At 47.9% G+C, this 24,354-nt stretch overlaps 1 protein-coding gene across 1 annotated transcript in view; it reads left to right on the top strand.

Annotated features, from left to right (window-relative positions):
- Positions 1-22,722, top strand: part of LOC133510273 (homeobox protein Meis1) — a 77,918-nt gene extending 55,196 nt beyond the window's left edge. The window contains exons 9-13 of the mRNA XM_061838129.1: positions 1,984-2,060; positions 17,335-17,393; positions 18,663-18,752; positions 19,382-19,486; positions 22,224-22,722. Of these exons, the coding sequence (XP_061694113.1) occupies positions 1,984-2,060; positions 17,335-17,393; positions 18,663-18,752; positions 19,382-19,440 (285 nt within the window). The 3' untranslated portion in view covers positions 19,441-19,486; positions 22,224-22,722. The remainder of the gene's footprint in view (positions 1-1,983; positions 2,061-17,334; positions 17,394-18,662; positions 18,753-19,381; positions 19,487-22,223) is intronic.
- The last annotated feature ends 1,632 nt before the right edge of the window (positions 22,723-24,354 follow it).

The raw sequence follows: 24,354 nt of genomic DNA, 5'->3' as shown, positions 1-24,354 counted from the left end.
GGTGTAAGCGTGCAAATCGGCTGCATTTGTTCCGCGCCGCGGCCCGTGGCGTGGACCCGCCCCCTTTCTCGGACCCCTCACGATTGGGACTCCGCTGCATCGACCTCATCCCGCTTTTGTTTTGCCCAGCGCACGACGTTTTCAGGTGCGCGCGCCGGCGTGGGGTCGCATCGTCCCTGCGTCGTATCTGTCCGATTTTGACAGATTCCGATTTTCCGGGATTGGGCATTTTGTACGACGGATACCGAGTGAGCGCGCGTGCGACGTATCACGTCAAGGGCAGGCAGGGAGTGTGACTGCCTCGCGCTCTAGCCAAAGAAAGGCGACGTCTCAGGCTCGCGGACATCATGGCTAGCGACGCGCTTTGGGCCGTACACGGAACTTGCGGAACTCATTTCTGAGTCAGCGCTGAGCTTGTCTGCACGCTTTGCTTCCCAAAAAGAAGACACACGAGTGACGATGTTGCGCTTTGCTAAGAAAGAAAGAAAGAAAGAGCCTTGTTTCCCGTAGCGTTCATTAAGATCGTCACTGAGCAGCTTTAGGTGAAAAGTGGGCTGCGCCCCCTCTCTGCTTCCCAGCCAATCACAGCTCACCCATGACCAAAGAAGCATTCACACTGATTTTCGCAATGATGGATGAAAAAAATGAAATATTCCTCCCAATGAGTTTCATGGAGGAGCCGCACGGGCCCGCCAGCCGATTCCCGCGATGCAGTCAAACTAGCAAGCGCACCTATTTACAATTTGGTTTTCCTCATCTTTAAAATGCTACCTTTTGTTACATAGCGCGCAGGTCTCCTTATATGATATAGTTTCATGATATTGTAGATGGTATTCTTGTAATAAATTGATATTCGCGCGATCGGCGTATTGTGATAGTTGTTTTTCATTTTCTTTTTTCCAAACTATTGTGAGTTGCTCCAAGTTTAGCTTGTTTGAATGTTATATGCAAAGATGGTGGACGGCAATTTGGCCAGAGGAACTTGGAACTTATTGCATGGAATTGACCCCCCCCCCCACCCCTCCGTCACAGCCCATCACATGGACAAGGGGAATGCTGGAAATGGGTGGCCGGGGGGGGGGGGGGGGGGGCGCTCCCCTCTGCTATTTGTGCCAGCTTTCAAACAAAACACAGTCCTGTTCGTGAAAGACTAAAAAAAAAAAAAAAAGACAGACAGACGCTGGCGCCGCACCAATTTTACACGTCCGATTGTTGAGTTCATCGCATATGATATGACATTCCTATCACGTGAAAGAGCCCTACAGCTACAGTAAATGTGCAGCACTTTCTTTGGGGACGGGGAAATACAAGAAGCCCAAAGATGGAAACAAACGTGGTTGAAACGGTGTCCGGTTCTGGTCCCACGTGGGTCGGGCTCGTGAGCGTGTGCCTCCTTTTAGGACACCCAACGTACAAAAAGACCAAACGCGTCCAATAATTGGGCTCGGATCTCGGTTTGGAGCCTGGGCGGGAGGTCCTTTTACTTCCTAACGGGAAAATGACAAAAAGACTGCGGCGCTAAATAAACGAGTGCCATCTTTACACGCTGGTGGTACCTTGGTGAAGTTCTCAATTTGGCAAAGTTTTTGGACTCCAGTCCCCGTCGAAATGACGCACGTTCATTTGCATTCAGCCTCATCGTGAGCGTTTGATTCTTTTGAAAATGTATTTTAACCGTAGGGTAGCATGATTATACAACGTACGTACATCAATGATTTTTTTTGAGGAGGGGGGGGGGGGGGAGGGGAAGGTTGAATTTATTATAGATTTTCTCTAATCAAGAATGATACATAAAGTCGGGGCCCAAAGATATGCACATGTTCGTCTCCATCTTTTAACAGGTGCGAGAAAGAAGGTTCTGGAATGTCTTTGAACAATCCATCTTAACCCGAGCTGGTTTGTCCACTTTTTAGAATATGAAGAAGAACGTAACATCTCTCTCGGCAGAACGTAATGAGCCCCTCCCTTTTCTTTCCCGAATAGCATCCGTACCCGTCGGAGGAACAGAAGAAGCAGCTGGCGCAAGACACGGGCCTCACCATCCTACAAGTCAACAACTGGTAAGAGAAGCTCGTTCGCTCGCTCGCTCGCTCGCCGTCGCCATCGCCGGCCGCCGGCATCATCATCATCGTCGTCGTCGTCATCATCATCATCATCCCCCGCCGCTTGCGGAATCGCGCTGCTGCGGATCAATCTCGACAGAAATGGCCCGCGGTCATTTTCCAAAAAGCTGCGTTAATTAAGAGTCGAGCAGGCGTCGGAAAACATCTCCCCCGCCCCATCTAAAAAAAAAAAAATCCTGCGTGGAGAAAGTTAGCGACGGTGATTAGCACGCGGAGCAGGCTGCTTTTTGAAACCTTTTCACGTTTTTAAAATCACTTTCACTTAATTTCAGATGCTCGTAGGGCAATTATTGTTCATATGTTCTTATTTTGAACCTGCATCAAACAATACAACAGAGACAAAAGCAATAAAGGGAAATGTCGTGGCCTGAAGCTATTTTAACCGATTGAGAATTTGCGATTTAGGTGCGCTTTCACGCCGCCGTATCCCAATTGTGCAAACTGGGAGCAAACAAATCTGAATTATGGGCCTCTGACGCTGGTGATTATACTTGAAATCAATTCTGATGACGTGTTTTCAAGGAAATTTGATGTGTGAAAGTCTGATTCCATGCTGTCACGCGTCTGCCACGTCCGTACTGCGTGCCGTGTTTCCGCTAAAAAAAAAATGAATTGTCATCATTCACTGCAATTTTTCACTCGCCGGTTAGCTTAGCTCGAAGCGGCATATTTCCTGGGTGAAAAGGAACCCTGGAAAGTTTGAGTCAAAACGAGTCTTTGAACCTGAGCTAGCGTTCAGAAAATCTCGCGGCACGTATTTTCAAGCGATTCCAATCTGAGTTTGTCGGACTCTCTGCATTTTTACGCTTTGACATTTCAGATTCTTCACCTGCTGGTTAGCTTAGCTTGAGGCAGCCTTTTTTTTTTTTTTTTAAATTGGCTGCAGAGTTTGACTCCAAACGAGGCTTTTAACCTGCGGTAGCGTCGGGGGAGAAAGGTAGAAAGAGGGTCGTCTTCACGTGGTTTTATCCTTGAGATGCCCATCAGCGCGCGCACACACCACCTTATTAGCCGCGGCGGCTAATTAAGGGGCCGGCGCGGTTGGGCTGAACCCGTTTGATCTGTAAAAATGAATCCTGGAAAATGAGAGGGAGAGCCAAATTGAGACCAAAAGAAAAGCAGAGGAGAGGATAAGGAGGGAGGAGAGCAGATTAATCCGTCTAATGATGTTAACACGATGCCCGCCATTGTTCAACGGGGAAAAGCTCCGGAAACGGCGGCAGATTAGCATGCCGGGCGGTCCACGGAGGATTCATCGCATACGCGTGCCGTGAGGACCGCGGGGAAGCCCGAGTGGAGGCCATCTCGTCGGTTGACCTCGCCCAAATCCAACGGGGATCAATTCTTTTAGCACACATGAAAGAGAAAGGGGGGGGGGGGGGACACCTCACTCACTCACTCACTCACTCTCATTTTGTAGGCCTCAAACGTGCCTGAAAACTCACCGACTGTGGCAAGTGAAAAGGGTTGAAATTTCAGCAGTCTCAAAATTCACTTCGGAGAACCCCCCCCCCCCCAAAAAAAAAAAAAAAAAAGAAATTCAACTGCTGACACCACTTGTTACAGAGTAAAATAAAAATCGGTGGACTCGTCTAGCGTAGCAGGATGCACGAAAAGGTCTTCAGGACCCGTGCCTCAGTTTTCAAGAAGTATTTTCGGGTGGCTCGTACTTTGGCCGACTCCGGAACTGGACCAGATGAGCCCCAATCAGGAGCAGCTCAGCGATGCTAAAGTACCAAAATTTTCAAGGGTTGATGGCTGAAACTGAACACGATGTCGGCCATCTTGGTGAATTTCCGGTTTCGCACTTTGAGAAATTTGTCCAACCGAACCCCAGTCGGAGGCCGTCATCGGAAAATGACGGCCGACGTTAAACTGCGTGAATTTACTAGCCTGCACCGTCAAACGTGGGCCAGATTTGGTCATAATTTGTATTATTTGCAATGTTGTTGGGGGGGGGGGGATCCCCAAACACAAATTGGATGGATCAGCATGAAATTTGATAGAGGTGTGTGTTTTCTTTCGGCTTGTCCCTTTCGGGGTCGGTCACCACAGCGTGTCATCTCAGATGATGTTTGGCACAATTTTTACGCCGGATGCCCTTCCTGACGCAACCCTTCTCAGAGGAACGCACGAAAAAGTCCGACGGAGGGGGAAACAATCGTCCCTCCATTTTGGTGCAAAGCCACCATTTTGATTCAGTTCCTGTAGAAAATGTCCAAGTTTTTATTTGACACTATATTATCTCGGGACTAGACACACACACACACACACACACACACACACTCTGAAGCATCGTGGGAGGGTAATCTGTGTTCGTTTGGGTAAACCGGGGGTGGTTAATCTGGGAGGTATTAGCTGCTAAAGCCAACATGCTCCCATCCCGCTGCCCCCTCATAACGTGCATTTCCGATTCTGTGCGTGCTGTTGTTGTGTGTTTATGTTTTCCGTGCGCTGCGGCGTGGATGCACACGACGACAAAAACAAAACAAAACAAAAAAAAAATGAGGAGTGAGAGGTTACATGAGGAGAGAGAGAGAGAGAGAGAGAGAGAGAGAGCTGCCATTTTGCTGGCATGTTGTGTCGTGGCGCCGTCCTGGAAGCTCCGTTGCCATTGGCCGTCGCCATGGTAACCCCTCGGTGATGTTACCTCCTGACCCGTTGATTTGGTGGAGTCAATTTGCCCGGCAGCCACACACACACACGCGCGCGCGCGCACACACACTGAAAGCCATGTCCAGTAAAAAGAGACCGATGGAAGAAATTGATACAATCATCGATTCATTTTGTTTACATTGTCAGACAACAAAGAGCAAATCTCGCAAGAACAACTTGACTAATGACTGATTAGGCCGGGGGGGTTCAAGCCGTGGCCTGTGGCGGGGGGGGAGGGGGTTCGGCCCACCGTCTCGTATTTAGCGGCCTGCGGCGTATGCTAACAGCGACGACCCTGACAACTGCTTTAGCTGCTGCTCATAATGTCAAATAATTTGTTTTGGAAGGTTTTAAAATCCAATTTTTAGGGGAGTGCATTAAGATAAAAGTGAAATTTTGTCCTTGTAGCCCAAATCATATTTCCCCGTTGAAATAATGGAAATGCTATTACTCCTTTCCAGCCTCCCAACACTCCCCCCCACAAAAAACCCCCAAATGTTTTTTCAATTCAAAAACAAAACAAAAACAATGCTATTGTACCGTATAGAAATATACTGCAATTGCATCATTGAATTGAATGTAAAGAAACGGTTTCTGCCACAGTCTTTGCTTCAATTCAGTGGACATCGTGCTGCTCTTTCTGGGGGTGGGGGGTGGGAGAAATACACATTCACTGTACATGGAAGAGGTCTTCGGTTCTCAGTAAGTCTGCGGAAAGGATAAAGAATTGATTCCCGAGAGTATTCCTGGTGTTATCCCACTGCTATTTCTTCCCCAGTCTATGGCATTTCCTACGACGCGTCAGTGGCAAGGCAAAGTTTTGGTTTTGCGTGTAGTTTGACGGTAAAGTTCAAGTCAGGGATGCATATAACTTGATCCGCCAGAGCGCTGCGTGTTATGAAGTGAAGTGAGTTGACTGCTTCACCGCCACCATCCGACCTTGGATGCCAATACTGCAGATACGTAAACATAAACAGAGATCAGATCTCCTCGATATTAGCAAAGTCATTTTACGTCAAACAATGACACGACCCGGCCGGCCGCGTCCCCCACGAGCGCTCCGGCGCCGCGCGGACGTGTTAACACACGTCGCGGTGTATTATTGATGAGCCGGCAGCCGGAGTGGAGCTCGGCGGATTAAATAAAAAATGCTAAAGGCCGGCGAGGGGCTCGGATCACTCATGAATTATTGGCAGCGCGACGCCGCACCAGGGAGGTTCCCCCTCTGAACGGAGGGGGAGGGACGAGCGCCTGACATCGCCGTCGCCGCCGCCGTCGTGTCACGTGATCGGTCTGTGCCTCGGTTGGCCTTCGCTTTCTCGACGGCTGCACTTTCAAACGGACACGGAAGAAGGGGCTTTCAGCAAATAGGTTTTTTTTGGTCTTCTTTTCTGCGGATGCTTTCCGGAAACGCTGTGCCGCCACAAGATGGCACCAAAGGCCTGCCTCATTTGAAAGTAGTCATTGCTGTCCCATGAAGTATATGTTGAAGTCGTGCTTTTAGACTGACGTACCGTACAGCGGACCCCCCCCCCCTCTAGTGTCCGTGTGGGATAGGCACCGGGACAGACAAATTGTATGGATAATTGATATTCATTATATTTGCACTGATGAGAAAAATGGAGGTGAAAAAAAGGTGAGAATTTTTCAAAATTTGGTTGCATCCCCCCCCCCGAAAAAAGAGGAATCTGTGGGTGCTGAAATGCGAGTATCTGGGTTTCCACTGTACTAAAATCTGCGAATGACCCTCAGCCGACCTCACCGTCATTTCCGCCAGCAATCCAGGCTAAACTTAGCTCCTCCCTAGCATGGAAAGATCATTGAACAGTCAAGATGGCTGACTTCAACATAGTCACCGGAAAGCAGTTACTGAAAAAAAAATGAAATTAGAGAATGATGACCCACAATGAGGCAGGCATTCACCTGAAATTGGGCAGTAGATTTAGCTGCACATCAAAGTGCCTTCAGATTTCGGATGACAGACGCAGATCGGCGCCATTGCGTACTTTCCTGGTAATACAATTCTGACATGATTTCACGAGCGAAGCAATGCAAAGGTGACGTGCGTTGTCTTGTTCTTTCCACTTAACTTGTGAGCAATTTGTGTGTCATGTCAGGAATTGCTAATGAACTCCTCTGATGTCATTCGGCGCGTGTCACCAGGAAGTGATGTTTGGCTTGTAACGCACACAAACACACAAGCAGAGGAGATTTTCCCTAAATTGCGCCACTCCGCTGCGCTGATGTAAAAATCAATGCGAGGGTCATCGGGTTTCTCCTTCCTGGGCGCAATTCAATCACGGCCCTTGAAAAGGCGGCGTTTCCGCCATTGTTTGGTCAATATGGCCGCTTTTAGCCACGTCTTAAAAGCCGGCGGAAAGCAAGCGGAGGCTACTTAAGAGGCGGTGGGGGGGGGGGGGCAGGCCGGGGGGGATCTTCACGGCGTTCCTGAAAGAAAGAAAGAAAGAAAGAAAGAAAGAAAGAAGCAACACGGGAGGGACTCAGACAACGGCATCAAGCAACAATACCACAAACGCGTCCGTGCCTCACATTTTCCACGCGGATCCGGAAAACACATCCTGCAATTCTCAGAATTGTTTTTGGACAGATAATCTTTTATTTCTCAACAAATAATGCGTGAATCGGACATGTGATCCAAGTTAATATTGTTGAGCCTCGGAGGAAATCTGTACTTGCATTTTATGACGCGCGATGCAATTTTCTTCTGATCTGATGCAAATTTTTCACTTTTGAGCCTTTCGTCTAAAGGGTTTTTGTCCAGGGTCCTGATCGACGTAAATGTCCCATCTGATATATTTGTTATGATTGATTTTTATTTTGTATTTTGGTGCTTTTTTCGCACCACATGCAAATCCTCCAGAAATTTCCATCCCGAAAGAAAAACTAACTGCAGCTCAACCCCGGCTATTTTTATGACTTTCATAAGAATGGTCGCGGAACACTTGAGCATATTTTTCTTCCTGGGAAGTCGATTGTAAGCGAGTTGTATCAGATTCAGATTCAGATTCGGATTCAGAAGAGAGAAGCGGAGCTGCTTTGATCGCTTCTCTCTTGAATTGGAAAAATTGGGGGGGGGGGGGCAAGCGTGACTTCTGGCTTATCAGGATTTGACATCAGTTCTGGGGGAATCCCGCGGCCCAGCGATACCAACCGTTGCGCTAAACACGTTGGTCGAGACCGGTCCGGCGAGTCCGGTCGTCGGCTTCGGTTTTTCCTGCGCGTCGGAATTAGACGACGTCTATTTTCAGTCGGGCCGCTCGCCGCTTGCGCTCATTCGGCGCCATCAAAATGCGCTTCTTGGAAAAGTGGATGTGCCACACAAAGATAGAAAGACGAGAAAAACATCAACGCACATCACAAATGTTCATTTTTCTTTGTTGTCTTTCTATGTTTGTGTGGCACGGACACGCACACACACAGATTTGGTGTCTATGGTCGTGCCAGAATATCAAAAAATAAAAGAGTAAAACTTGTAACCCTAACCCTTGAATGTTTACTTCCAGCGCGGTGCCACCCAAAAAGGGAAGACAACAACGTTTGTTTGTTTTTCTCGTCTTTTGGCGTCAAAACGTCACCACAATGAATGATCATTTGGTGCGCACACACCAGTCCTATGAGGTCACATGCAGCATCCCCGAAGAACTTTTGCCATCTCCATCCAGCGTCCTAGAAGCTTGAGCCATTTTATTACATTTTGTCATCATAAATTTGTGTGTTCTGAATTCTTCTGCTCATAAATCACCTCCATCTTGTTCGGCCGCCAGCCCCGCCGGCTCGAGGCCCGGCCCACGAAGTCAGGAATATCAATTCTTCGACGCGTATTAATACCAATACTGTCATTCCCCCCCTCCTTGCGCTATTAATAACTGGGCTGTTTAGCGGCGCCCCGCGAATACTGTTTCCGCATTAATCTGCGGATTTATGAGCAATTTCACTGTCGCGGATTATCACGCTTGTCGTAGGCGAGGCGGAAGGTGTGTGTTACCTGCAAATCTATAAACACACACGCACGTGCATGAAGCGCACACCTTTAACAAGCAGACTTGACTTTTTGAGGTGAGGTGAGGTGCGGCGGGGGTCACCTGGCTGCGCCCATGCTACGTCGCTGGCTCTGTTCAGGCATGTGAACGTCATATTTCTCTCTAAGCGCACACACGCAATGTTGGATCCGAATCCCGCTAACAGGAGGCGGAGGATTAGCATGTGCATGCGGCGCAGGGAAACATAAGGAAAGTGTGAAATTTAAAAGGGGCTTTAAAGTGAGAGCTGCTGTGGGGAAGGGGGGGGGGGGTCCCCCCTAATCTCGATCCTCCCCCCCCCCACACCCACACACACACACACACACACACACACACTGGCCCTGTTGCGCTTCCATGCAAGAGTACGGCGTCCATTACAAGTGCAGCGAAACAAACGCTAAACTGGTTTTACGGAGCAGGGAGACAAGTTGGGCAACAACCGCACACAAGTGCGCGGATCCACGTTTGTGTAAAATGGTGTCCATGGCAACCGACTGCTTGCGTGGGGAATAAACAACTCTTAAAGGGCCCTTGGAGGCAATTTTCCCCCTAGTACGAAATATGGAAATGAGGACATAATCGAAATCATCCCTCCCGGGATCCAACTGTTGTCTTTGTGCAGTCGTTACATAACCGAGATGTAATATTTGGCAAAATAACACGAAAAGCAGCACTCTTGACTTCATGCTTATTTGACCAACAAAAAATGTGACCAGAAGAAGATTTGCGTCTTTTTTTTTTTTTTTATTTTCAAGAAGTGTAAAAATAGTTCTTTAGCTAACATTCTGCAGGTTGCTGCTTCTTTGGAATGATATGTCAACAAGTAAAAAAAAAAATACTAATAATAATAATAAAATCAAGCTAATTCCCCACAATGGAAGCCAGAGGTTCACGCATGCTGTGCAAAAACACACAAATTTCATTTTTTGTCACACTGTCTGAAGTCAAATCAAAGTAACCCTCACCAAAATGATTTCATTTTGTTCAACGCCACAAGAATGACAGCGAGAATCCATCCATCCGTTTTCTCAGCCGCTTATCCTCACGAGGGTTGCAAGGCGGGGCCCGGATTTGAACCCCGGTCCTCGGAGCCGTGACCATATTTTCCACCGTGCCGCCGCCGACAAAAATTTCCTCCAGAACTGTCTATTATTCTGATTTTCTTCGAGGTGAAAAGTTGCCATCCGTTTCCTTTGAATGGCCTGACTTGGCTCAAAAGCTTCGGGTCGCCTTCCACAAGCATTTTCCTGCTTGCTTCTGGACCTTCCCCCGCCATCAAGTTTCAATTCTATTTTTAAAGAAATCATATTTGATATTCAAACCCAAATCCTTATTTTGTGCCTATCTCTTCCAGACACAATTGAGAAATAAAAAAAAATGTTTTAAATATATATTTCTTCCCATACAAAGTGTTATATATAAGGAATAAGACGTGTTATTTAAAATATTTTGAAAAGAAAATTCATCTGACATGTTTAAAAAAAAAACAAAAAACATGAGGAGGTCCGGACAGTTCGGAATATTCCGGAAAACAAACAGGAAGCTGCACGGATGAGTGGTCCGCCCCGCCGATGTCAGCACGTCTTCGCATGACCCGCACGCGCACGCACGCGCACTGCTTGATTGCAGTTCGGCAAATACCCAGCGTCGGTTGCCACGGTTACACCAAAAACAAATGCACAACATGATGTCATTCACATACTGTACATACATGCATCATCGTCATGTTAGTTGCAACATCTTTTTTTTTTTTTTTTTTTCTGTCCAAATCCAAACGGGGCGCACGCCCACACAAGATGTGGAGAAAAGCAGGTGGGGCGAGTTGCGGGGCGCTCGGAGGGCGGACACCTCGGAAGAAAGAGCACGTAAGGGCGTGTCCACGCAAGCTAACGCGTTCAAACATCCAAAATGTCGTTTTCCCGAGTATTTTTAGCACTTTGCTGCTTGTAATCGCGGCGCTACTTCATGGAAGTGAGTCATCTAATGTGCAAATTGCCTCTCTTATGTTCTTAATGAACATGTCAAATGCGAGCGAGTTTATTATCCAGTAATTGCAATTATGGCGCTATTGCGATTGACCTCAAATCGTCACTTTGTCACATTGATGAATGAAGTGTGGTGACACTTCGAACATTGCGGTTCCGTCCGATCAGTTTTGCTGAAAAAGTATCGACAACGTTTTCCTTGGAATTGGAATCGCTGTGCTTATGAAAAACAGACAAACGATGAATGGGATTGAGTAAAAACACAAAAATAAACACGGATAGAAAAAAAAAAAAATTACAGGAGAAGAAAAGGCCACAAGAGAATTTACACATGCTAAACGTGCGCGATTGCTATCAGTGGCAATGTATCGCAATACCGCGGGTATCATTAGCCAGTATCCAAAATACCATGATCATATCAGTATCGCGGTATTGTGATACTGTCAAAGTATCATGATTCCATCAGTATTTGTTGGAAAAATGCCATAAAACCTTTGATATCGTCATACTTTTGGTTTCATAAGCAAAGTGCAATGATTCTATCAGCATTGTTAGCCAAGTATCGCGATACGGGTGATACTGTATTGTGATACTGTCGGTATTGTGATGCTAAAATATTGTAACGCGATCCGGTCAACGTGTCCTTCTACTGTCGTACCGTTGCACATCGTCATATGGCTTTCATATTTCCGTGCTTGCTAATGAAGAGAAGAGTCGACTTGTTGTTGCCGTCGTTATGTTCGTGTTTTGCAGCCCGATAGCCAATCACGTCGGGTACAAGTTGAAGCTAATCTGTCGTGCTGTTTTCTTCCTGTGTGTGTATTTTGTGTTCGAGTGCGCTGATGCTAATAAATCATCTTTTTTCCCCAGTCAAAACTTTCAAGCAGTTTACTGTTAGTTTGTGCGTCTAATGTGCGAGCGAGAGCAGGAAGCACATGTGGGCGAGGCGTTAATTGCGGTTTGAGGAGGCAAACAATGGACTGACAAGGACGCGCTGACGAGCCGCCGACGATAAGCGGCGAGTCCTCCCCTTGACGCTCTTAAATCACCTTGATTGGCAGCCGGCGGGAGCCGACGGTTTTTTTGGTTTTTTTTTTTTTTTTTTTTTTTTCCAGCTCTCCCGCATTCTCGATATGCAAGCGCGCACCCAAATAAGTCCTGCTTATTGTGTGTGTGTGTGTGTGTGTATAGTTGTGCGTCCGGCTTTACTCGTGTTTGCTATTTGGCGGCGAGTGTGTTTGTGTGCCACGTTGTACGCCGAATTGAAATGCACGCGCCTGCCGCGTAACCTTTTGTATCCCCAATCTGCATCTTTCCACCGGCTCGTTATTAAATTACCTCCCGATCGGTCACGGCGCCGAGGCAGCTGATGAAAAAGACAATTTCTTGCTTTTAATTGTCCATTTCACGTTGGCCGCGCGTACACCTGTGCACGGCGGTGTGAGTGCAGCGTATACGACGCAAATGTGTGCTGTCGCGAGAAGAGGACACGAGCCCGCCGCTCGCAATCGGTTCCGCGCGTGAGCAATTGTTCCAAATGACACGATGAACTAGAATGTCAAGAAATGTCCCTTTTTTTTTTTTTCTTTTTCTTTCAATTCAATGGACATTGTGCTGCTCCTTTCGTGTACGTGCCCGGGGTGGGTCAGTATAATACAGCTGACGTGCACGAAGCTGCAGTCATAGTAGTCGTTCTTCAAAGAGGATAAAGAATATGCGAGTGTTGTCTACCTGTGTTGCGCCACCACTTGTGTTCAAATGTCTGTCGCTAAGCTGATGCCAACGCCGACGCTATTCGTTAGCGCGTGGACGGAGTTGTCGCGTGATGTGTTTGCATTTGAGACCAAATTGACGTGTGATTGCAGGGCTAGCTGGAACCGAAGCCTTGCAATAAACAAATGATGACATCATACCAATTTCATGAGCTTTTTTCCTTGTTTTGCTCTGGCACCCGAGAAAAAGGCAAACAAACAAAAAAAAAAAAAGCGTTGTTACGCTGATGTAATCGAAACCCAGCTCCCCAACCCCACCCCGAAAATGTTGATCCCTCTCCAAGTGGTGCAGACTTTGAAGGGCTGGAAATGTTGAGGTCTCTCTCAGTGGCGCATCAACAAAGAGCGCACGGCGTCCTCAGTTGTGGCGCAACACATGGACGGCATGTGTTTGCGAGCCCCCGCTGAGACGCTGGGCTCCGTTTTTATTTGGGGTCGGTCGCCCCGTTTTTGGGCACGGCTATCGTGGCCGCGGCTGACTAGCGGAGCCGTGGGGGGGTCGTAAACGCCGACCGGGTGTGTGCGACATCCGGGGGTGGTCGTGCCGAGGCGAAGGGCAGCTCGGCGTTTACTCCTCGTCTTCTGGGCTCGTTCACGCCTGCGGTGAGAGCGTCTTGCGCCCCCCCCCCCCCCCCCCGTCCTCCTCCATCGTGTACTTTCCATTCTGCCTCTCCGTTCCCCCGGCTGCTATTACGAGAGGCATTTTCTCCTTTGTTCCAGCCAGACCCCGCGATGCATCTGGCCTCAGATACGGGCATGTCGGGGACAGGAAGGGTGGGGGGGGGGGGGGGGCGCTTGTCCAGCCAGTACGAGTCGGAACTGGACCGCCAGAGGAGGGAGGCGTGATAAGAAAGTGATAAAACGGGCCGAGGAAGCAAACCCATGTAGGGGAGAAACCGGAGGCGTAATGGGGGAGTCGAAATCGCTTTTCTGATGGAGTTTTGCGTGGACGTGTTGCGGGCGGGAAAACTTGCGTGTTGGATACCCAAACGGGTGACCGACTCTCAAAATGCAGTTTCTATTGGCGGTAAAGCAAAAAAAAAAAAAAAAAACGGAGATGGAGGTATCCTTGGTAAATTGCGATACCCTCAGGTGAAGTTTTGTGAGGTAAAGAATCAAAATCAAATGCATCAATATTGTCATTTTTGTTTTCAGAATCTCAGTAGAAAAATGTTATTGGACTCGCTGGCTACGTATTGCATTACTTTAATTGCCATAATGGCCTGATAAAGTGTCACATGGGTGTGTATTATGATGGTATCAGTTTGGTAGGTAAAGTATTAATATTGTGATACTTTCAGAATGGCGGGTACAATATTGTGACGTCAGTATTGTTGACACTGACATCTCTTGGTGCTTGTGGCAAATAATAATGTTCTCTGAATTGTTGTCCAAATCTTGTGATAATGCTGTCATAGGAAAAATGATTGTGATAGTAGTAAGCATAATCATACTGCCATATCACAAGTATCACAATGCTCTCTCTTTTGTTGCTGAGGTATTGCAGTGTTTTCAGACTCGTAAGCAAAATATTTGGATGACCGCTATTATTCCCATTGAAATATAAGTATCGTGTAAAGAAGCACGATACTTTCAAAAGACTTACAAGTATTGTGATCGATTTGGTATGGATGGTAAAGTACTTGGCAAATTATGTCCTGAGCGGGGCTTGGCCACTGCCAAAGGGGGCGTGGCCACCTGTCATCCGCTCACCGCTGTTTCATATTTGGACTTTAAACAGGCATATTTAAGGTGGAGTTTTTGTCACAGTTCGTTGCCTTGCATTGGTGAGTTGCATTCACTGCCTGTGGGACTCTCCGCGTCTGCACATAAATTCCAGTAACCCCAGTCCCAGCGATTCCTGTGCCCTTTTGTCTGATCTTGTCCTGTTGAGTAAGTCGGTTTGCTTCAGAGTCATCGAACCTTTGCCGTATGTCTTTTGGACCCCGCCTAGCCGAGCCTTTCTGTGCCTCTGCCTTGTCAGACCGCTACACCGAGGTATGACCCAGTTTCCAGAACAAACCGCATTGAACATTAGGCCTCTGCCTCGAAGTCCTGCATTTGGGTCCGCCCCCGCACCGGAGGTTCGTGACAAACTATCGTGATACTTGTTGTCGCCACCATAATTTTATATTGGAAGCAAAAGTTTTTCCAATATATTTTAGAATCATTGACAAAATATTGTCATGACATGATTATCAGTGGTAAAGTATCACGATACTAGCGGTATCTTGAGAAAGGTGTTGCAGTACTTCTACCAGTATGTCGCTGGTAGTAGTTGCAAAGTAAATGGAGGCGAACTGCTGCACTGTTAAAAATGGGTCGTTTTAGTAGTCGTGTAGAAGTAGCTGGCGGAGTCGATGAAGTATTCGCAGTCAAAACAAAGTGCGACTTGTAGGCGCTTTTGTCTCTTTGGCTCGAAACCTTTGGATGTGGTCCTTTGCGATCGAGCAGGAACAAACACGTAACTTTCGAAGAAGTACGAAGAAGCGAGTACGGCTTGCGTCAGCGTATTTGAGGACGGGTTGCAGGAGAGAATATAAAAAGGCGCCTTTAAAATATATATCGCGGGAAAGTGCGAATGGTGGGGGGGGGGGGGGTCAACAGTTAGCCAACGCTGGCCCACGGTTGACCTTCTGTAAAAGGCCCGCAGAGGAGAGGAGTTGGAGGAATGCTTCTCGACGCTCCCATATCTCCCCCAGCGAAACGGGGGGGGTGCGCGCTTGGTGATAAAACTCCAGACGTTCCCTCATTTGATGGTGCTCTGCCATGTCAGTGCATTCTCGCATTCCTCCCTCGCTGTCCTCACACCCCCGGAGCACACACAGAATTCCCCACATTTTATTTGAACAAAGTTGCAAAAGCAAAGCACCCCCCCCCCTCATATCCCTCCCTCCCATCCAAAATCTAGCCAGTTTCACTTGGCAACGTGAAATTTGGGAGACGTGTCTTTCGTAAGTGCATCCAGAAAAACAAAGTCTGCAGACCTGATGTCTGAAAAGGCACAGGTTGTCAGCCATTTTGGGTCCAAGCAGCCATTTTGGAACATGGTTTGGAAGGCAAATGCATGAGATTTGGTGTATAGCCACCAAAAAGTCTCGAGAAGCAATGTGTGAAAAGACACTCTGTCATTTTCAATCATATTTGAGGGTCCTCCAAAGGGAAAATACTGCAATATTTTGAAGATTCAGGCCCAGGAGGGTGGGTGGGGGGGGGGGGGCAACTTTCATGTAACTACATGAAATTTGGTGGCTTTGTCTGTCGTAGTCGAGCCACAAAAATGTCCCGTCTGTCTGCCGTTTTGCTTTGAAATGATCATTTTTGCGTCATTTTGGCCACAAATGTGACCAGGATATTTTTCTGATTGCCATCAAATCACATCGCGTCGTATGAGCGACAAACTTGATGTTTTGTTTTTTGTCGTCGTGCGTGGGAGGAACGTGGCAGCCGAGTTTGAGGGCTCAAAAAGTGAATAAGTCGGCAATTCAAAGTTCTCGTTTGTTTTGGGTTTTTTTTGTTGTTGTTTTTATTTGGGGAAATGACACTTAATGCTTTACTCCACATCTCGTTTGTTTGTTTTTTAATTTGCCAACACTTTGTATCCAGGGGGGGGGGGGGGGTAATGAGGGGTCAAATGCGTCCCTTTTGTTTTGCTGCTCTCCCTTTAAATGCTCCCCTTTTCTTGGGGACTTTTGTTTCCTTTACTTTTGGCCAATGCCCAACCGCCCCCGCCGCCCCCTTTAAGACGTGAAACGCAAGAGTCCGGCGGGGGCAACAGCAGGAACACATAAATCAAGTCTCCAAATCCCCGAGAGGCCTCGCTCTCCTCGGGGTCGCGGCACCGGTCAAAGGGTCGATTCAGCAGGGGTCGGGTCGTGGCGGGTCAGCGTTGTGTGTGTGAGAGGAGCCGAGAATGAACAAGAAGCAGATACAAACAAACGTGGAGCTTTTTACTCTTTTCAATTTGATTTTTACGGAGGATTTTCTGGCATCTAGATTATTTTTGAATTAAAACGTGACTTTGTCATATGTTGTCCTTTTGTCCACACGCATACTCACTAAAGATGACTAAAATATTTGTATTCATTATAGTTTTTTGGGGGGGGTTTTTTTTTTTCAAACGGAGGCCCTGTAGCTCAGTGGTGAGAGCACTGGTTTGGTAAAACCAGCGGTTGTGGGCTCGCATCCACTCCCTGAGAAGGGTTGCGTCAGGAAGGGCATCCGGCTTCAAAATTGTGCCAAACATGTATGCGCGTTCACCTGTATTTTTTTTTTTATTTCAACTACGCTAGCATTTATGAAGTCATTTTGGGGTTCCGTTTTTACTCTAAGGGAGGAATAAAAACAAATTTGAATACATAAATACAAAACTATGGCGCTCGATGATTCTATATTTGTCTTTGGTATCGACGCAGGGCTTGACGGTTGCTATGAATTGATTGGCTGTAAGAGGTCACATGGTCCCCGTGAGCGGCCTCAGTGGGCAAGGCCGAATGCGGTGGTCCCGGCCCTTTAAAGGACCCCAGCTTGAGCCCAATTTGCCCCCTCAGTCCGCTGCTTTGGCGTTATGTTGCTTTGGCCTGACACCCCCCATTTGAAGCCCCCCCTGACAAAGCGTCCTCGTCAAGCTCCCTTTTGGGGTCCCACCTTGGACCGTTCCCCCCTCCCACCATTTCACAGCGATTTGTGTTTTCATCTTGCATGACAAACTTTTCAAGGATGCCTTTCTCTTTACTCCCCCCCCCCCCCCCTCCTCCAGGTTCATCAACGCCAGGAGGAGAATAGTGCAGCCCATGATCGACCAGTCCAACCGCGCAGGCAAGTCTTTTGTCACAGTTTTTGGCTTTTGGGCTCCAGACCTCCTTCCGCACTCGTTGCCATTTTAGAGCGCGCTTGTCCTCCCTTTGCACGGCTTAGTTTGGGCCGCTGTAAACTTTATTACCTGTAATAGGGGTGAGAGGTCAGGGCGCTATTAGGGGCCGCAGTAAAGTTCAAAGGCATCCAGAGGGGCCCAGATCTCGCTTCTGCTCCAGTTGACCCGCTGACGGCCTCAGTGGGAGCTAAGTGGATTTCTATGAGGGCGTCACGAAGGAGGCCGACGCTCTCGGGTTTCACGTGCGCGCCGAGCCCCCCGCCCCCCGATTTACGACCCGCGCACTGCCAGGTGTTTACATTAAAACGCCGACAACAGCCGCGCCACAAATGAAAACCGAAGCAAAAAAAAAAAAAAAAAACACACCAACAAAAAAATGACAAAGCTTCGGACCCTAAAACCTACCATCATAATAGAGCAAGAAGATGCAACTAAAAAAAAAACACAACAACACCTGCTGGATTTCAGGATATACACAGAAGTCAAAAAAGCAGAAAAAAAATCAGCTCCAAAGACAACCACAGGAAACCTGATTGGAGAACCTGCGGCGAAACCGCAAGAAAAAAAAAAAAGGAGAGCGCAACAACGACAACAAAAACAAGTTCAGGAGCGAGAGAGACGTTAACAAAAAACAGCTTTACTGCAAAAGACATCAAGAAAAGCAACCGCTGGCCGGGACCCGGTTGGGAAACGAGCACGTAAAAAAAAACAAAAAAAAAAAACAAAACAAAGCTCAAAGGTTTTGCTGATAGACAAAGAGAGAAAAGTCAGTCAAAGACGGCAACAACTTGGAGGAGAGAAAAAAATGAATCAACCCCGGAAGTCACTGAAAATTTCCTTCCATTATTTCCTATGAGGAAAATCAATATATGGATTTGTCCAACAGCGATTGCTCGTGTCTGCGTCCGCCCCGCAGACCGGAACTAATGCACACGCTGTCAGTCACAGATAAGTCTTCATCATCAACCACTGCGTGTCGACACTGCCAGTATATGTACAGAAAGATGAATTTTTTTTTTTTTTTTTTTTTGTTTGTTTGCTGTTGTGTGCGCTGGTCAGACCTCAGTCGAGCGCGAAAGACCGGCGAGGGGCTTCGCGGCGTAAAAAGTCCGTTACGAGGCGTGCGTGCGGCGGCCGACAGATGATCTGCTCCGGCCACTGAGCCTTCATTAAAATCGCTAATTGACCCCCCCTCCCCCCTCCGTTTCCTCCAGTAAGTCAAGGAGCTCCCTATAATCCAGATGGCCAACCGATGGGGGGCTTCGTCATGGACGGCCAGCAGCACATGGGAATCAGACCACCTGGTGAGGCCTTTTCTTTGTCAACTTTGTGCCGCCGCGCTCGTCCTTCACCTGCTTTCGTGCACAAAATGGGCCTCGCGTCTTCAAGATGGCGCCAGCCGCGCTGCCCGCGTGAAAAGCAGGAGATTGTCACGTGATGTCGCAGCATGGAAGGAAGGCCACGGCGCTCAGCATGTAGCGCGACATCGTTGAGGGGACGTCGTAGCACGGCCTCGTAGCGACGCCGTTTTCCAGACGGCGCCAGCTGTCACGACGACGTCCATCGTAGCGTGCGCAGACTTCACAGCACGCGACAGCGTAGCTTGGCCACATCGTCATATGTTGACGTCCTCATGTGACGGCGTTGATCGCATAGCATAACTGTAACTCGACATCGTAATGTTCCATCACGGCGTCCCCGTGCAACGTTGTAGCACGACGGCGACGTCTTAGTGTGACGACGTAGCGTGATGTCAGAATGTCGTGTCGTACCTCGACCTCTTAGCGCAACATCAGAGTCGGATGTGGTAGCGTGGTTTCGCGACGTGCAAGACGGCAAACTCTGTTAGCTACTGACGTAGCGAGACGTCGTAGCGCGATGCCGTTTTTTCTTTTTTGTCCGCATTGACACGTTTGCGCGTTGTGTTCCGCAGGACCAATGGGCGGCATGGGTATGAACATGGGCATGGAAGGTCAGTGGCACTACATGTAGCCCCGCCCCCAGCCCGGGGCCGACCAATCGCAACAGCGAGGCGAACGTAAGTCTACGTCCTGACTCGAAATTGCCCGTCGCCGTCGGTGCGATTGTGAGTGCGGCTGTTTTGTCTGTCTCCGTGTTCTGCGATTGGCTGGCGACCGGTTCGGGGTGTGCCCCGCCTCCTGCCCGTCGCAACCCTTGTGAGGATAAGTGGCTAAGGAAATGGATGGATGGATGGATGATTTCAGAAATTTGCTGTCTTTGGTTTGCTTATTATGGGAACTTTTGCATGTTCAGGTGCATTTATTTCAAAAACTACAAAAAGAAGTGAATTGATGTCAAGTCTGATTTGAGGATTCATTCATAAATTCAGTGTCCTAAATGCCGCCCCTCCCCCTTCAATGTCTTATTTCCTCTCTCTCTCTCTCTCTCTCTCTCTCTCTCTCTCTCTCTCTCGCTCTCGCTCGTCCCAGGGCGTCCCAATCGGCCTCCCACGTGATTCCGGAACGCGGCGTACGAAAAACGCCGAGCGATGTTTAGAAAGCGCGTCTGTGAAATGTAAACACATATGGAATGTTTGCGTGTGGATGTATACGCGCATACGTGCGTGTGCGGTAATAGGATTACTGCTGGCACGGGGGGGACGGGAACGCCAAAAAAAAAAAAAAAAAAATGGAGGAGGAGGAGGAGGTAGCCAGCAGGCTATGGAGCTTAGCGGGGCCTAATTGACTAGATCCAAATTAAATATGCCATCAGCGGAGGTGTGACCAATGGATTTGACTTATTCAGTTTACCAAAATGGACGCCATTAACCCCCGTGCGGCGTGTGCCACTATTCCAAAAAAAAAATCCAAAAAATAACAAAGAATCTCATCGTGAGGAGACGACGGAAACGCTGCACCGTCTACGTTTGTGTGCGCGGTGGGCGTGTCCCAGCGTCCTCGTCCTCCCGAGTGGGCGTGTCCTCGCGTCCTCGCCCTCCCCGGTAGCAGCTGCTCGCCTTCCCAGCAGACTTCGCTTTAAACTGCCTCAATTTGCCTGCTCAATCCCGTAATTGGGCCACCGGAGGAATCCCGGCCGAGCCGAGACGACCGAGAAACGTGGAGGGGGGGGGGGAGGGGGGGGATGGAGCAGACCAAAGGCAGGAAAGGAAAGGGGGAGTCCGCGGCTTGTGTCGGTGGCGTCTTTTCTAGGTCAATTAAACGATGAAAGTCTTTTGTGAGCAATTAAATTAATAGCGTACCATGATGGGGCGGGGCGGGGCGGGGGGGGCTTCATTATGTCTCCCAACTTTTCCATTCTTCCCGGTCTTGATTGCGACATTAAAGCCAATTAGTGACGTTCCAGTTGGATCGGCCGGATCCTTGCGAAACAATACACCTGTCAGCGCGCATGAAGTCGGCCAAGCCGAGCAGAAGCGAGGACACCCCCGTGACCCCCCCGGCCGCCCCCTCCCTCTTTGAACGCCACCGAGCTGACTCCCACGTCACCTTTGACCCCGTTTGCCGGGGACGTGCAAACTCTCGGCGGAAATTTGGCTCGCTTATGATGCAGAATCTCCTTCCCGACATAAAATACAATACAAATACATTTTAATGAATTACTTTTAATATTTACTCCCTAATGTCTTTTCTGATGCTGGAGTTTTTTTTATTATAATTTTTTTTAATTTCCATGACTGAGAGGATTCTTTTTCAATTTGATCAGAATCAGCTTTAATGGCCGAGTAATTGTTTCTTATTTTTTTTATCGGCAATTTGGGGCGCCATTTTGGATATTGGGGGCGGCGTGGGGGCCATTTGTGAGCTTTTCCTTCGAAGGCGGACTCCAACATCCGCGAACCCCCGCCGATCCCCCCCGAATCGCCGTCCCGCACCTCGCCCGGACGGAGACGCTTTTGCCCCGCCGTCGTGAAGCGGCAATTTGCTAACCGAGGAGGAGGTGGCGACGCGGCCCCGCCGTTTAACGTTGCTTTTTGCCCGATGATCTTTTGGCGCGAACAAAGGCGGCGGCCCCTCCCTCCGCTTCGTCCGCGTGAACGCTCGTCGCCGTCGATCCGGCCCCTGCGGAATCCCGCGCGGGAAGCCTTAGAGCTCCCCTGCATCGATTGGCTTATTAGCGCCAAACCTTATTAGCAATTTGTGCTCATTCGAGCTCTTTATTGGGACTCGCATCGACTCTCGGAGTTCTTAATGGTGCCTGCTCGGCCCTTGTGCTAAATATGGATTTTTCTTTTATTGCCACATTTTCATGCGCTACTTTGGCACCGGACGAGACTTTTAGAACAGGAAAACGCTCTTAAAGGTGATGTTTTTTGGTTTTTTTTTTTTGCAAAAGGAAGAACTTTTCTCATCCTTAACCTTAAATCCAACTTTGAAATGTTTTAAAAATGGCACAATATAATAGACGTTGCCGTATTTTGAGCACAAGGCTGCAACATCCCCCTTCAATGTTGGAAAAAGACTTTTTGTCGCAAAATTCTAAAGACATCAGTTTTCCTCGTAAAACGGCTCGATTGTTATCACCCATGAAATACAAAGAAAAAGGAGCGGGAAGATCTCCCGGTAGGTTGCGTTCCCGTCGTGTCGTGGCAGCAGCCCCCTACCCCTACCCCTCCACCCCCATTTTGGGTCTTTGGCAAAATATCGACAAATGTTTGGACTTGGACCGCTATGGTACTGCCAGCAAGAGATCCGATGTTGCCCCCACTGTAGTTCTCGACGTGGGAAGGTCCTTTCGCGCTTTGGGTTAGCGTCAGCACCGATTAGCATTGTTGACCGTCTTTTGTGTGTTTTCAGGAGCGCAGGGCACAGCGGAGGCGTACGTACGGATTTCAGGGGACGGGATTCCCCTCCGTCCCGACGGCGACGGCGACCATCTTGCTTCCTGCGCACTTGCGAGACCCCACCCACTTGTTTATTCCCGCCCGGACGAAAAGCCCCCAGATCCGGACAGACCGGCCGCGACGTGACTCTCAGCAGTTGGTTCGCCGCCGCTTTTCGCTCCCGTTTCCCAGGACTCGTTCCAGACTTCCCGGGGCGCTCCTGTAAAAACTGTTTCGGGGACGCTCGCCGCGAGAACGAGAGCGAGAGCGAGAGCGAGGACTAGCCAATGTCTGTAAACCTGACACGACACCTAAGAAACCAAAACAGAAGGTGCCCAGTTAAAAACGGGAGGGGGGAGGGAGGGGGGGTAATCGAGAAAAAATCCGACCGATGGAGAGGACGTGAGAAGGAAGGAATACGTACGTCAGGTGGAGGAGAAGCGGGACTCGACTGCAAAGTCCACTCTTGTAAATGCTGTTGTATTGTTCTGCATATTATGTTCTTTCTAATAGATTTTTTTTTTAAAAAAGAAAAAGATCTCCTCGTTTTTCCTTCCTCTATGTATGCGCTACACAGACGGATGGATGGATGGATGGATGGATAGATAGATAGATAGATAGATAGATAGATAGATAGATATAGATAGATAGATAGATAGATAGATATAGATAGATAGATAGATAGATAGACAGATCAATTTGTTGACCTTCCCATGATGTTTCTACAATTTTTTGCAACTATTCCTAAAAATTTACAAAAATAGGACTTTTCCTTGAAAAAAGTACTTTTTTTAGTTTTAAAAAATTTATATATATATATATGAAAATTTTGAATATTCAAATACAACTACATTCCTGAAAGTTGTGGAAAAATTAACTTTATTTTTAAGAGGAAAACTTTTTTCCTAGAAAATGTTTGTAATCCTATCCTACCCACCCCCCACCCCCCTTAGGACAAAGGACTTTTTTTTCGAAAAATAATGAAAAAAAATCTTTCAACTTTATTTTCCAAGAATAACGAAAAAGGCCTCAATATACATTTCCTCAGGGGTTAGCACAAAAAAAAAGTGACCAAATCAACAGAAAAGACATCAACCAAGCTGTGTGTGCATGTTCTCGAGTTTCTGTGAAGGAAAAAAAAAAAAAAGAAAAACGTTGGTGTTGCCTCTGCCGCTGTGACATATTTTAAATATGTGCCTTCAATCCCAGCAGAACTGGAGAGGTGCGTTTCAAGGGACATTCCGGGCCGCATGCTTACTGCCCGTTTTTCACCCCGTGCCGAACTCCGTAACCACTCCCAAATATTTTGACCCAAAGTGGTTTTTGAAGCTTTTCAATTGCTCCGTTTGTTTTTCGAAGTCCGAAGAACGCATCGGCGGAGTTCGGCGACTTCTCGAGCCCACCCGGAGCCTGCGCGAGGCGGCCCGCTTGGCGCTGAAGAGAAAAGCTCGTGTTGGAGCGCCCCCTATCGGGGAGTCGCGCCCAGGCCTCGACCAGCCAAATAAAACACACCGCTACTCCAGAAAATTGCATTTTTGTTGTTGTTGTTGTTGTTGTTGTTGTTGCAGTTTCATATCCAGTACATACTGGAATACTGTAGAAGTAGTATCCTAGGGAACTTGAAGCACTTTTATTGCTCTCCTGCCTTATTGGATGAGACGCATTGACCCATGTATTGATCCAAAAAGCCTTTGAAACACGAGATATTCAACAAAAAGAAAAACAAAGGCGTGCCTCCAGTCATTTGTCGCTGACCTCCATCTAAAAAAAAAAAAGAGTTTCGTGCTTGAAACGCAACATATTGACGTGCACGGGTGGATGCAGTAGTGGTCACTTTACTAGGTACACTTGCTCAACCTCATGAGCTGGCCCCCACATATACGAATAAGTGCACACTTTAGTCAAATATATTGAAATATTATACACAGGATGCAAACTAACGGTACAAAAATCTAAACCAAAAAAAGGAAACATGATGACATATTTTGAACTTGCTTAGCGTATCTTCGTATCGTTTGACGACCATGAAAGATGTCAAAAATCTTGTAGAAATGTTTACAACAAAACTAAAAAATGACTGCAATCATTATGATTCCAAAATAAAA

This window comes from Syngnathoides biaculeatus, chromosome 12 (genome assembly GCF_019802595.1).
Source record: "Syngnathoides biaculeatus isolate LvHL_M chromosome 12, ASM1980259v1, whole genome shotgun sequence".
NCBI lineage: Eukaryota > Metazoa > Chordata > Actinopteri > Syngnathiformes > Syngnathidae > Syngnathoides > Syngnathoides biaculeatus.
The sequence above is the reverse complement of the archived record's forward strand: the minus strand, read 5'-3'. Positions and strand labels throughout refer to the sequence as shown.